Genomic DNA, 14,582 nt, shown 5'->3' on the forward strand with positions numbered 1-14,582 from the left:
TGAAATAATTGATTAAATTCAACAATAATTCATCCTTTCCAAAATTGTGCAGAATTCATGCTTCACTAAATAGATAAATGGCACATAAATAATATGTAAAGGGAGGGAAGAACTCTTTGAAGAAAGAAGAAAAACAAGACAAATTATTCTAATAACTGCCTAGCATTTCTGAAAATAAAATTTGATGAAAGGTCTAGGGTCTAGGGAATCCCTGGCTTTTTCAGGAGTAGTTGCATACAGCTTTCACCATTTCCAATCATTGGCCATCCTGGCTGAAGTGGTGGGAACATCTGGTTTAACAGCATGTGGGGAGCCATATATTCGCCCCTCCATTAGTGGTGTACAGCCTCAAAAGGGGCCTAATCATCAATTACAAGCATAAACAGAATGTTGATAACCATCAACCACTCTGCTAAGTACAGCTTTGCAATAGCATTTGAAATTGCAGTTATGTTCATTGTGAAAAAATGCACAGACTTTTTATTGGAATTAAGCCTATGGTAAAAGTCAATCCTTTCTCTGTCAGTCTAAAACTAATTAAGAAAGTCTATTATACTTTCAAACATTTGAATACATTGACAAACATTTGAATGAACATTTGCCATACTAAGTGACAGGATTCCTGAATCCAATATTTTGGAAGTACTACTGGAAATGTTTTGTACCACCAATGCTGGTAAATGGTGATATACAGTGCTATTATCAACCCAAAGGAAGCTATGGTATATACATTTTATTCCCATTGAAGCAAAATGTCCCAGGTTTTTTATAGACATGACAAAAATATGTGTTTTTTGAGCATTTAAATTTTACAGTAAGTCATGTGAGATTTATAGGTCTCATAGTGGAACAAGCAAAATAAAATTATAGTCTGACAGGCGTTTCCTTTCTCACACAGAAATAATGCAGGATTTAATTGGGAATTTGTGAACTGTTGCAACAAACAACCACTTCCACTTTATTGATATTCCCATCAAAATATACCTGACATAGCAGTTACCAATGAAACATTATCAATACATCACCAGTTTTTCAAAAATATCATGAAATATAAACTTTGCCAAAACCAAATTACATACAACATGAAGCAGTAATTTGGACAGCCACAGCTTAATTTAAAAAATCATACACGTATTACCCCACACCCTCTTTTAGCAGCATTCTTTATTACATATATGCTGTGCTTAGGTGCTCTTTCTATTAAAAATGGAGATGTTGCAGGAGGCATTACCAGGCAAAAAGGGCCTTGTTGTCTTCTTTGGAAAGTTCACACAAACAGTTCAAGAGCAGTAAAGTATCGCCAAGGAATTTAGCTGGGACAATGTCTATCACCATCTTTCTGAGATCATTAGGATTGTCATTCATAGGGTTAGAGCAGAGGTCAGGCCTTTGTTTCAAGATCCCATATGTGTTGATAAGAAATTCACTAAACACTGGGTGGACATCGGTGCGGTAGCCCATTTTCTCCAAGTGGGTAATCAGGTTATGATAACGCTGGGTTATAGCTCGATATTTTTTCTCATCTAGAGAACCATCTAAAGATCTCGTGGAGACCTAAGAATTGTCAGATATAAACCTATGGTTAATATTTTATGGAAGTGTAAATCTGCTTGAATTTTGCATAATACTAATAGAAGCAGGAGAGAAAAATTGACAATTGTACAGTTTTTTTAAAAAAATTGTAAACTACATCTTATAATATTTTTTCTGAAATATTTTAATTTTTAAGTTGGCTATTCCCCTGATACAACTCTGAAGCTTTGCAATTGTGTGGATGTTTATACTATTGGTGTAAGCTTCCCCATGCAAGCATGATCCAAACCTTCAGTTTTGATAGTCCAAGAAAAGTTCTTATAAATGCAGAAAAGATTGTTCTGTCTAAATCCATGCACACACACACACACACACACACACACACACACACACACCAGACAACCCCTGCACACATACATAAACTCAGAATCCTATATTGCAACATCATTGCAACATCATTATAGTCACTTATAGCATGAATATGAATGAATGTTTATTCATAATAATACAATGCACCTTGGGGAAAAGCCAAGACTCAGAAGATTCAGATTTGTAGCTGGACCTAAAAATTTAATGTAGCAGCAACGAATCCTGATTCTTCTGATTTTTTTCAGGTATATTTGTTTTTAAAAATGCATTAAAAAGCCTTTCTAGTTCTCTACTGAAATTTGAAATATGCACTCCTTTTATACACATATTTTATGCTGATCAGTGACCAAAATAAAAATTAAGAACTGAATATCACAGTTTTAATGATTAGTTTAGAAACATAGAAAGCATAGAAATTGAGTTGGAAATGGTGGCTTCAATGGAAATAGAAAAAAGTTTTCATATTGTTCTGTCCAGGCAGGGCAATGATCAGAAATACAGAGCCACGCACACTGTTCGAAATTTGATCATAGACAAAATCTATCTACTAGTTAATTCTCAGGAATTTCATACTGGCAGGGTTTTTCTCTAATGAGTTGGAGATAAGAAAGCCCAGCTGTGAGCCAGAGAGCTATAAATCTTAGTCCTTGAAGTATTTCTGGCAGCTTGGACAAAACTTATGGTTCAGTAAAACTTTGCAAAGCGTGATACAGACATGAAGGAAAAGGATTTGAACTCAGAAAGTCCTCTCAGCTTTGATTCTCCAGCAGCCATGATGAGGAACGTTGTTCACCACACCCACTTTCCTTTTGGCTGTCTGTTATACCAGTGTTTCCCAACCTTGGCCACTTGAAGATATTTGGACTTCAACTCCCAGAATTCCCTAGCCAGCTGGCTGGGGAATTCTGGGAATTGAAGTCCAAATATCTTCAAGTGGCCAAGGTTGGGAAACACTGTCTTATACAGTGGTGCCTCTACCTACAAACGCCTCTACTTACGAACTTTTTTAGGTAAGAACCAGGTGTTCAAGATTTTTTTGCCTCTTCTCAGTAACCATTTTCCACCTACAAACCTGAGCCTCTGAAACTGTAACTGGAAAAAGCATGGAGAAGCCTCCGTGGGTCCTCTCTAGGAATCTCCTGGGATGAAACAGGGCTGGAAAAGGCAGGGAGAAGCCTCCGTGGAGCCTCTCATGAGGCCTCTTTAGGAATCTTCTGGGAGGAAACAGGGCCTCCACCCTCCCAGTGGTTTCCTCAATCGCACACATTATTTGCTTTTACATTGATTCCTATGGGGAAATTGCTTCTTACAAACTTTTCTACTTAAGAACCTGGTCACAGAACGAATTAAATTCGTAAGTAGAAGTACCACTGTCCCATAGATCTACTAATGCCAAGAACCCCCTTTTTCAGATATTTATGTCAGATCACATTCTCCTGACCCTTGCATCTAACAGGGGGTCCTCCTCCTAATTCCCCATTCTTCTCTGACTCGGTCCATTCCTTAACTGGAGGTTTTACAGTCTCTGGCTGACCTCCAGTCCCTAACTCTTCCTCACTCTCACTCTCTGACTTGGGTGAAAAGAACACTGGCCTCAGTGGCCTGCAATGCCAGTACTCATCCGTCTCTTGATCTTCAAAATCTGTGACCAGCTAAGACGTACATGGATCATTCACAATACATATGACACAGGTTATGTTTTTAGATTAGGTTATATTTTATATAATTTAGGTTATATTTTAATAATTCATTTTGAGATTGCTGGCCTGTTTTACTAGACAATTAAAGGATATTTTGCAAGTGAAACACTAGTTATCACAATGCAAACATGCTATTTTAGTTCTAATTAGTAATTGTCTTTTACCTAAATCAACATTCATACAAAGTTTAGAAAGTTATTTGGTTAAGAAGAGAAATAAGGTTTGATTAGTATTAGAATAGAGCTGAAAGGGACCTTAGAGGTCTTCTAATCCTTCCCCCTGCTCAAGCAAGAGAACTATACAATCTCAGACAAGTAACTGTCCAGTCTTTTCTTTAAAACTTTCAGTGATGGAGTGCCCACAATTTCTGAAGGCAAGCTGTTCCACTGGTTAATTGTCTTTACTAATAGGAAGTTTCTCCTTAATTCCAAATTGCTTCTCTCTTTGATCAGTTTCCAACCATTATTTCCTGTCCTGCTCTCTGGTGCTTTGGCGAATAATTTGACCGACCCTCTTCTTTGTGGTAACAGTATTTTATTATGACCAGAGTTCTCTTCTCTGACACCTTAAGAGGCTGCCTTCTTCTACTCAATAATGCTGCCAAGTGGCACAAAAGCTAGACCTCTAAATTTTATCCAGGTCTACAATCTTGACAAAATATCCATTTATCTCTAAGTGTTCGGATAAAACACTTTTACTTTACATTACTTACTTGCTTTATTTTCTCAGGGATATTGGATACCGTGAATCCATAGAGCCGTGTAATTCCAGGGAACACATGTGCAAGGATACGCCTGTCTAACTGGAAAGCAATCTCTCCCACAATGCGCCCATTTTTCTTGTTGTTTTGAGCAATTTCTATATCTAAAGGGAAAAAATAGAGATAGATATGATCTTAGCTAGGAATGGCCAAAACACTTCTATGAAATAGCCTGTCTGTAATGAACTTTTCCCTTATTAGATTAAAATAAATACTCATCATCACATTAATATTGAAAGACAGTGAGAGAGAAAATCACTTGAACCAGAAATCTTGAGCACATCAATAGTCTTGCTGGAGCCCAATGGCATCAAAAATAATTTATATTTGTTTTTATAGCAGAATAAAAATCAGATTTCTATTAAATAATTTAATTTCACTGAAATGTAATAAATACTTCTTATTTATTCATTTATTTGATTTATCCTGTCTATTTTTTATAAACTCAAGTAGGACTAGAACTTATGATCAACAGTTTGTATAACAGCAGCTTAACCACCACACAAATTTGGCTCTCATTAATAATATGTTATTAATGGTAGAAGAAAGCAATTCTGAAATCATATTGAAGAAGTAAGGAGATCACATATATTTTTAGCATTCATTTCAATGTAAGAAAGAATATATATATTGCTTATAATAAATTATGGCTGATATATCAATAAATATATAAATACATTATTACGTTAATATATAAAGAACAGGGGTGGCTTCTAATTTACCTTGCTGCCAGTTCACTTCCTCCCACGCCGCATTGCCGCACCTTGTGGGCATGCACACGCTTTGCATGCGCACACATGCACGGTGCTAAAATATCAAACACCCCCCCCCCAAAAAAATGCCAAAAACAAGATGGCGACCTATGCACAGTGCCAGAAACTCTGCTTTTGAGCATGCACAGAAGAAAAAAATAAATTAAAATAATAAAAAATAATAATTTTTTAAAAGTTTTTTTTTAAGATAGTGGTACACAGGGATGGGCAGCAGGCAGAATGGGGTGGAATGCAATTCCACTGGCAGAAATGAAGATGCATGTGCAGCTCCAACTGATCAGCGGCTGTCACTTCCTGGATTACTGGTTTCAGTTCATCTCTCCTTTTTTTTCTCTGCTGCTGCTGCTGCGTCTGCACTCCTTGCTTTTTTCCTCTTTCCTCCTTCCTGGCCTTGAACAAGCTTCCCTCTCTCCTGCCTGCCTCCCCTCCAGCCTCACGCGGCCACCTCCCACTGAGGTGCAAGCAGAAGGCATGGGTGGAAGGGGCGCTGGCAGCATTTATGCTTCTGGCAGCACCCATTCGCCTAGCTACCCAGCCTGAGGTGGGGGGTGACCCAGGATGGAGAGCGCGGGAAACACAAATCAAATTGTCACCCCAGCGAGCAACACTGGTAAGGTTGTAAGTCGAGAACTTAACAGTTCACTTGAACGATGTTGAGCCATTCTCACCTGATCACATGGCCGGCAAGCCACTCCTACCCAGTCACATAACCATTAAGCCACACCCACAAAAAAAGCCAGACACACAGTGTAGCAGTAAAAATTTTGGCTGCCAATTACTGGTAATACCCACAAACTAGCACCAATAGAAATGGTTCAGTCACATCTTCATGACATCACCTGTGGCTTGCTACTGATTCAGGTGAACCAGTCCGAACCAGGAGGAACCCATGTTTGGGTTGCCACAAAGAAGGGGGAGTCAATTCTCCAAAGCAACTGAAGACAGGACAAGAAACATTGGATGGAAACTAATCTGGGAAAGATACAACCTAGAACTAAGAAGAAATTTCCTAATAGTTAGAACAATTAATCAATGGAAAAACTTGCATTCAGAAGTGTAGATGCTCCAACACTGGAAGTTTTTTAAAAGAGATTGGACAACCATTTGTCTGAAATAGTATACGGCAGTGATGGCAAATCTATGGCACACATACCACAGGTAACACACAAAGCCATATCTGAGGGCACACGAGGTGTTGCACTATGTCAGCTCCAGTGAGCATGCACACACTGGCCAGCTGATTTTCGGCCTTCTTTTTTACTGTTTTTGCTCTCCCCAAGGCTCCTGAAGTCTGGGGAGGGTATTCAAAAGTCTGGCATTAGGGTATCCAAACTTGGCAAGTTTAGGACATGTGGACATTAAATTCCCATTCCTGAGCTACCATGACTGGAAGAGGAATTGTGGGAGTTGAAGTCCACAAGCCTTAAAGCTGTCAAGTTTGAAGTTTGTAAAAAGTGTATGTGGTTGTAAAAAGTATTCTGCTACACTGGTATTTTATTAAATAATATTTTACTACACCATTTGGTTCAGAATACTTTTTGTATGTCTTATACTCCGGTGCGTTTTATACTCCGAAAAATACGGTAATAATCCTGTCAACCAATATATCATAAATTTAACGATATCCAGGGAAATAACAATGGTCAGATCCTGCTTGTTTGGGTATAAAATATAACCTATAGCAGAAGGAACACCACTTCTTTTTCATCATAGCATTCCCCCAGAAGGGAAAACTCCTAATATGACCCAAATAAAAGTCAGAATATCAAGAATTCACAAGGTGTGTTTGCCATCAGTTTACATTTACTTATCTATTTATTTTACTTTTAATTGTAAATGCTAGAATGGGAAATGGAGAGAGAGAGAGAAATTAACTTGCACATCTACCTACAATGGAATATTTTAGGGACCATTCAGAAATGTAAACTGTTGAATCACATATTAAAATTCCTGCATTTATTTATAATGTTGAAGAATGATTCCCAATAAAAGATACAATGAATGTCTGCAAACATACCTTTCCACCCCCCTAAAAGAGGCTGAAATTTTGGGTGTATCTTATACTCCGAATGTAGCTCTTTTTTGATGCTCCCCCCCCCCACCCCAGCACTAATTATCTTCCTGGCTTGCAGGATTTTTTCATTACTAGCCTAAATAAGTTTTTTTCCAGCCCTAAATCTTTGCAGACTTATTTTCATTGCTACTCCCTCCAAAGTTGATTTTTTTTCCAACCCTAACCAGGGGATAAAATAATGTGCTGAAGCTGATCAGACTAAGGACACTAGCCAGAAGAATACCTGGTAGGTAGATTTTTTTCCCCCAATTTTCCTCCCCCAAAACTAAGGGGTGTCTTATACTCTGGTGCATTTTATACTCTGAAAAATACAGGTACAGTAATCGAATTCTTTTTTAAAAAAAAGTTCCAGGATTTAAAAAAAAAAATACAAAAAGCAAATTCAGTTACTAAATTGAATTAGAAAATCTCTAATCATCAGAATGAAACGAGGACAGTTTTTTAAATTGCTTAATCATAACTTTAAACTGATGGTCACTGCATATCAATACAATAACTATAATATAACATAACAAATTCAGGCACATTCATGTCACCATCTACAGTGAGTAAAGGAGATGACAAAAATATGCAACGATTGTTACATAAACAAAGCAAACTATAATCTTGAGTGCTGGGGAGGAAAAGAGAAGTAATTTTTTAAAAAATCACTAGTCCATGTATGATATACTATACTCTAAATAAATAATGCCAAATACGGGATAGTCTGAGAGACTGTGTGTTAGAGTGGCTCTGCATGATAAGATCATTTTTCTATTGAATTAAGGACAATATGAATTAAAGTGCTCAGAAAAGCTGCATGATTCCCTATTTATTTCTGGAAGCAGCATTTTATGTATACCTAAATTGCATATAATACATTTTAAAAAGCAAGAAAATAATTATACATCTGACATGGATGGTTGGTGAATGGATCCGTGAGTTTTTACTGGTGCCTCATTGTAGTTTATCATTTTAAATTCAGTTACTAAATTGAATTAGAAAGTCTCTAATCATCAGAATGAAAACAGGACAGTTATCAAACTGATAACTGCTTATAAAACTGTTTATCATACTGTTTTTCAAATAGATTATCATTTTAAATTCAGTTACTAAATTGAATTTCTCTAATCATCAGAATGATTGTTTTTTCTGTATAGTCTCTTATTTTGTTTCCCACAGAGAGTTCATTCAGTAGTTTTACTGTATATATTTAATTAATTAATTAATTAATTAAAATGTCTAATGAGCAATAAAATATTAACATTTAAATTCTCAAATTTCTTATTCTCTTATACCACACAGAGATGTGAAAACTCTAAAAGGATTTTGGCAGGGGAGTGAGGGTTTCGCTTGACAACATCTGCAACATGAAACAACCACAAAGTTTCCGTATTACCATTCAGGTAGAACGTATGGAACTTCCTTAACTTGTCTGTAGCAGGTGAATCGGAGAACCAGACTCTCTTCTTCCGAGGCATCTCTTGAGATTCAAGCTGGTTTTTGTCTGTACTGGTTTCCATAGCATTACCTCCTAAGCAATAGGGCTGTCTCTCAGGACACCTTCCTTTTGGGGTGTTTGCATCATTAGAAAATGTGGTCTGTGCTTGGGCATCCTCTTTGTATGTCCTTGAAGAAGGTGACTCTTCTGGCCACAATGTTGAGGAATTAAGCTTTTCTTTCGGATTCAGAAGTCCTCCTGTTTTGTAATGAGCTGCAGCTAAGCAGATTTAGCAACAGGTTACGTCAAGAGTAATAAAACAGCAAATGGTTTTTACAAATTCGTTTTACTGGGCACGTCAACCCCAAATAAATATTTCCCTCTCACTGTTCTCCATATCTTCTGTGAATAGTTAGGCCAGTGATGGCGAACCTATGGCACGGGTGCCACAGGTGGCACGCGGAGCCATTCTGCTGGCACACAAGCTGTTGCCCTAGCTCAGCTCCAACGTGCATGTGTGTGTCAGCCAGCTTATTTTTGGCTCTCACAGAGGTTCTGGAAAGATGTTTTTGGTTTCAATAGAGCCTCCCATGGCACCAGAGAAGCTTTTGGAGCCTGGGGAGGGTGAAACATGAGCCTACTGTGTAAATGTTGGGAAACAGACCTTTTCCAGCCTCCAGAGGGCCTCTGTGGGGTGGGGGGAAGCAGGTTTTGCTCTTCCCAGGCATTATGGGTGTGGGCAGTCGTACATGTGCGATAGAGCACGCACATGTTCTTTTGGCACCCAAGGAAAAGGTGGTTCACCATCACATAAAATAGGCCATAAATAACCGGGGCTTCATAAAGGCTGTGTCCTGTTGTCCTCTTTGAATTACAATGGAGAGGGGAGGGGAGGGAGGGAGAGAGAGAGAGAAAGAGGTGGCTCGTGTTGAAATTGTTATTAGTACAGTGTGCCGTTCATAGAGCATAAATCTCACATTTATCTATTAGAGAATGCCCAATGTAATGGAAGTGATATCTTGGAGAAAAACCTAATGAAGAAAATCTATCTATGTGTTTGATAGGGGTTGAAAATGACTTGATGGCATGTGCTGTGATTTCTTTTTGATCTGATAGGTTTTCTTTATAAGATATCTCAAATGAAATAGATCTTTTCATTTTCATTAGGGCTCTTTAAAAAAAATTGGACTGTTGACTGCTTAAACCTTGTGAAGTTATGACAAAAGATTTGAGTGGTGAGGCATTACAGTTTCTTGTGCAATCTGAACATGGTTTTTTTTTAAGTTCAGAGTATGAATGAATGGATAAATTTGACAATAAAGGGTCAAATAGTGAAATTCCTAAAACATCAGGACATTGCTTTTAACATATTTGTTTACTAAAATTGATAGCTTATTATTAAGCAATTAAAAGTCCAATATTACTTAAAAATGATGAAGACCTTCAAAAAGTTATTTCCAAATAGAAGGAAAGAATATTGTAGATGTAGCTTTATATAAGCTGTTTAAACAAGTTTATTTATAGAGGAAAGCTCATAATTAAATGTATACTAAATGTGACTGACAGAATGTTGATGTTTTAAAGATACCTTGACAGAGCAATTTGATGTGTTTATCTGATGTGAACACCAGTTCTACTTCTAGGACTGTGATGGTGAACCTATGGTACATGTGCCACAAGTGGCACGTGGAGCCATATTGGTTGGCACATGAGCTCGGGTCAGGTACCAGCCAATTGATTTTTGGGCCTTCTGGACCCACTGGAAGTTGGGAAACAGACTGTTTCCAACTTCTGGAAGGGGTGCGGAAGGTCCATTTTTCACTCTCCTCAGGCTCCATAGCCTTTCTAGGAGCCTAGGGAGGGCAAAAACGGCCTTCCCCATCCCCCCCAGAGGCCCCTCAGAGACCAGAAACGTTCTGTTTGCCGGCTTCCAGTTGGACCGGAAGTCCCTTTTTTTTTTTGCTCTCCCCAGGCTTCCAGAAGCCTTTCTAGGAGCCTGGGAAGGGCGAAAATGGCCTTCTCCATCCCCCCGGAGACCCTGTTTGGAAGTTGGGAAATGGGCAGTTTCCAGCTTCCAGAGGACTTCCGGGGGGCTGGGAAAGGTCGTTTTTGCCCTCTCCAGGTTTCTAGAAAAGTTTTGAAGCCTGGGGGGAGCGAAAAACAGATGTGCCAACTCGTGCCAGGAATAAAGGGAGGGAGGTCCCACACACATGCACGGGGATGCATGGAATTATGTGTGTAGGCATGCATGCATGCTCCCCCACCCATGCTCCCCACCCTTTTGTCACATGAACCAAAAAAGGTTCACCATCGCTGTTCTAGGAGTTTTAGATAAAGAATTGAAAATCACAGCCAGTATGTTAAATCTCGAGCAACCATAATTGGAATGTGTTAATATTTCAGGTTATCTCATCTCTAAATTGTATCATGAAGATCTAAAAAATAGCAACTAAAATAAGGAGTTGGGTAGCTGATGCTTAGATTTGTCCACAGATAGAACTTAGTCACTCATGATAATTACTTTGACACTATACATTTGTTCTCATGGACTGAAAGTGGAAAACATTCAGATGCTTCTAGAACAAACTCTATCCCATTAACTCTGCAAACATGTACCTAAAATATACACATACAATTTGATTGACATCAAATATAATTTCTCACCAACGCTAAATGGAAATGTTTGAACCTTATCACCACTAGGGAAAGGAGCATCTGCAGCCCAAGATTTCCTTAACATTGACATGTCTGTGGGTTCTTCACGCTGTTTTCCAGGCATGGTAGAATACGGTATATTTGAGATGTATGCCGATTTCCTATCTTCGTTTCTTGATTGAATAATAACAGGATCAACGTGGAACAATTTAATTGGTGACTGGGTGCTAGGATAGGACATGTTGGCCTCTTTGGAAAGAATGTGGGGAGAATAATTATAATCTTTTCTGACAGATTGAGCTGAAAAGAAAAACAAACAATAGAAATAGTTACACTTATGTCATGTATATCATGAACATATCTAGAAATTGACATGATTTAGCAAAACATTTTTGACATCATCAGAGCGTATGCTATTTCTAGAAAACATTATCAATGAACATATCTAGTATGGTGTCTATTGATAAACCTGTCCTTGGAAAATTAATTGAGATAACAGGTCTATCTGTACTGATTGAAATGCTTCAAAATATCTTCCCAAAATATATGCAGAAATAATCTTCACAGTCCAAACATGCTTTCTTGAACATCAATAAGCTGTATTGAATTCTTTTTGATATTGAATGTGACTTTTGTATCCCAACTGAACAGCAGATTAAAGCAAGGACATTACTACAAGCAATTATTATCATCATTTTATCTGGGAACTTTTAATATTTTTGTATAGAGTGGGGAGAGAAGCGTGTGTGTGTGTGTGTGTGTGAGAGAGAGAGAGAGAGAGAGAGAGAGAGAGAGAGAGAGAGATGGATGAATAAATAAAAGTTGCCCTAAGCCCTCTGAGCAAACCAACAGAAAGAGCAAATAGGAGTTTGGCAAGAGCATCAAGTGGGAGATTTGAGGAGATAATTGGTCTACTGAAATGCATCAGGAAAGTCCTGATCAAGGGGCGTGCATAAGTGCACTAGTGTGCCTTCCATCCCCTGTCCAATTGTCTCTCCTTTATCTCCGTTATCTTTTCTTCCTTTCATATATCTTCTCCTCTATTTTTATCTTTTCTTCTATCCTTTTCTTTATATATATTACTACTTGTCTATTCTCTTCAATGTGTATTGTATATTGGACAAAATAAATAAATAAAAATAAAATAAATAAATAGAAGTGTTGAAGCTCTCCAGAACAGACAGAAATGTGGAAAAAAAAATTCAAAAATCAGGAAAAGCTTAGGTCTAGCAACATGCATGTTGAGCACATGGATAAAAGCTACAATTAATGAAAGCTAGCCAGTTTGATAAAGCAAATTATGGTAATAATTATTACCAGCAGAATAATGCCATTGATCCAGTGTGCTTGGTCCACAGCAAAGCTTGTGGCAAGGGTACCTTATGATATTCCTTAATAAAATAAAATAGCAACAAATGGGTTGGATCAGAGTTCTGCAAGACCTTGATGGACTTCTGTCAGAACTAAGGACGAAATACCAAGTCTGCAGATGATACAAAATTGGGAAGGATGGATAGTATTTGGAAGAAAGTGAGAACATTCAAATAGAACTAAATTGTCTTGAACAGTGTGTTGGAATCAGTAATACAGGTAGTTCTTGACTTACAACCACAATCGAGCCCAAAATTGATGTGGATAAGTGAGACATTTATTTGGTGAATTTTGTCCTATTTTATGACCTTTCTTCCAACAGTTGGTAAGTGCATCACTGGTGTAGTTAGTAACATGGTTGTTAAGTGAAGCACTTTCCCATTGACCTTGCTTGTCAAAAGGTCACAGAAGACTGCAACTATCATAAATATTAACCATCAAGCATCTAAATTTTAATCATGTGACCATGGGTATGCTGCAGTGGTCGTAAGTGAGAAAAACAGTTATAGGCCACTTTTTTCAGTGCCGTTGTAACTTTGAACAGTCACTAAATAAGCTGTCCTAAATTGGAGACTGCCTTATAAGTTTAACAGAAAGAAATGCAAAACTGGGGAAATAAAGGAAAGGTACCAGTATAGGATTAGGTGAACTAGTTTGACAGTAGTATGTGTAAAAGGGGATCCAGGTGTTCTTATTGATCAGTTCGATTTCTGGACTACACAAGACCTCACTGCAGCAACAGGCTGTCCCACAAAGTTGTGAGTTCTCCCTCACTGGAAACCTTCAAAGAGAGACTGGATGGCCAACTGTCAGATATGATGTACAGTAATATATCCTATAATGGAAAGTGGATTGGATAAGATTACTGCAAGGTACATTTCAACTTTATGAGTATGAAAGAAAATGATATTGTTCACAGGAAATGCTTCATGTAGCATGTATGTATGTATGTAGAAGCTGTTTTAAACACTTTTTCAGTTTTATCAAAACATTTTATGTGAAAGTATCAGTTGGCCTAAGGACAACTTGGTGGTATCATGGACCATAGGAATGAAAGGATGCTGGATGAATGTTGATTGAATGCCAAAGTGACAGACCAATATTAAACAAGTTTAACCCCATTTTGATGGGGTCTTACCTGCAAAAAATGAAGGAAGAGTAAATGGTTTAAAAGGAAGAGAATACCAAAAAAGTTGTGGTTGGATGTACAGTAATTGATAGTCCTCAAAAAGAAAGAGATGAAAAGCCCAAAGAAAGGTAATATATGACCCAATTACAGGAAATATGTCTTAGAAAAGTATAAAAAGATGTGGGAAGTATAAGTGCAATTTCTTCCTTGCCTTATTTTGTGTCCTTAATTTCTTTGGCTTACAATGTTTTATTTCATTGTTATGCTTTCCATAATGGTGTTTACCCTGAAAATGAATACTATGATAATGCTGAAATTAAAATTGTGAAAATCCTGAAGGTGTGCATGTGCATATGCACATTCATAAATGAGCAAATCAGGATAATTTGTCTTGCTGCTATTTAAATCATGTTTAGCCTTTCCTCGTTGGCCCAATATACTTCCCATTATACAGATTTGACCAAAGTGTCGTGCTCCAATAGGTGAATTCACAAACATCCTATTGAATTGTATATACAGTATTAATTTGGATACAAATGAAACATATTTACAACATTTATATAGCAATTGCTTTTAACAAGCTCACTTGGCATGTTACTTACCTGTTTTTACTGATGAACCAGTTTCAGGATATGAAGGAGAAATCTGAGATACTATTAACTGGGGCTGAATGTTGTTCTCAGATTGCTGACTCAACAATGTGCGTAATTCATAATTTTCTCTGAGCAGCTTAATTTGATTTTTGAGATGTGCATTTTCTTCCTGAATTCTTTTTATCCACTCTCTTTCCTCTGTCAT

The 14,582-nt window shown here is 37.6% G+C and overlaps 1 protein-coding gene across 2 annotated transcripts; it reads right to left on the reverse strand.

Moving 5' to 3' along the window:
• Positions 1-1,227: 1,227 nt before the first annotated feature.
• SPATC1L (spermatogenesis and centriole associated 1 like) lies at positions 1,228-14,582 on the reverse strand. Of its 2 annotated transcripts, none has more exons than XM_070737902.1 (5): positions 14,387-14,582; positions 11,327-11,584; positions 8,588-8,902; positions 4,315-4,466; positions 1,228-1,554 (listed from the first exon to the last, which is right to left on the reverse strand). In XM_070737902.1, exons 1-5 carry the CDS (start codon positions 14,580-14,582, stop codon positions 1,228-1,230), a joined length of 1,248 nt encoding a protein of 415 aa, XP_070594003.1. The 2 variants fall into 2 exon arrangements, with proteins under 2 accessions (XP_070594003.1, XP_070593994.1); XM_070737893.1 differs by having other exon boundaries at positions 11,294-11,584.

This window comes from Erythrolamprus reginae, chromosome 1, assembly GCF_031021105.1.
Source record: "Erythrolamprus reginae isolate rEryReg1 chromosome 1, rEryReg1.hap1, whole genome shotgun sequence".
Lineage (NCBI taxonomy): Eukaryota > Metazoa > Chordata > Lepidosauria > Squamata > Dipsadidae > Erythrolamprus > Erythrolamprus reginae.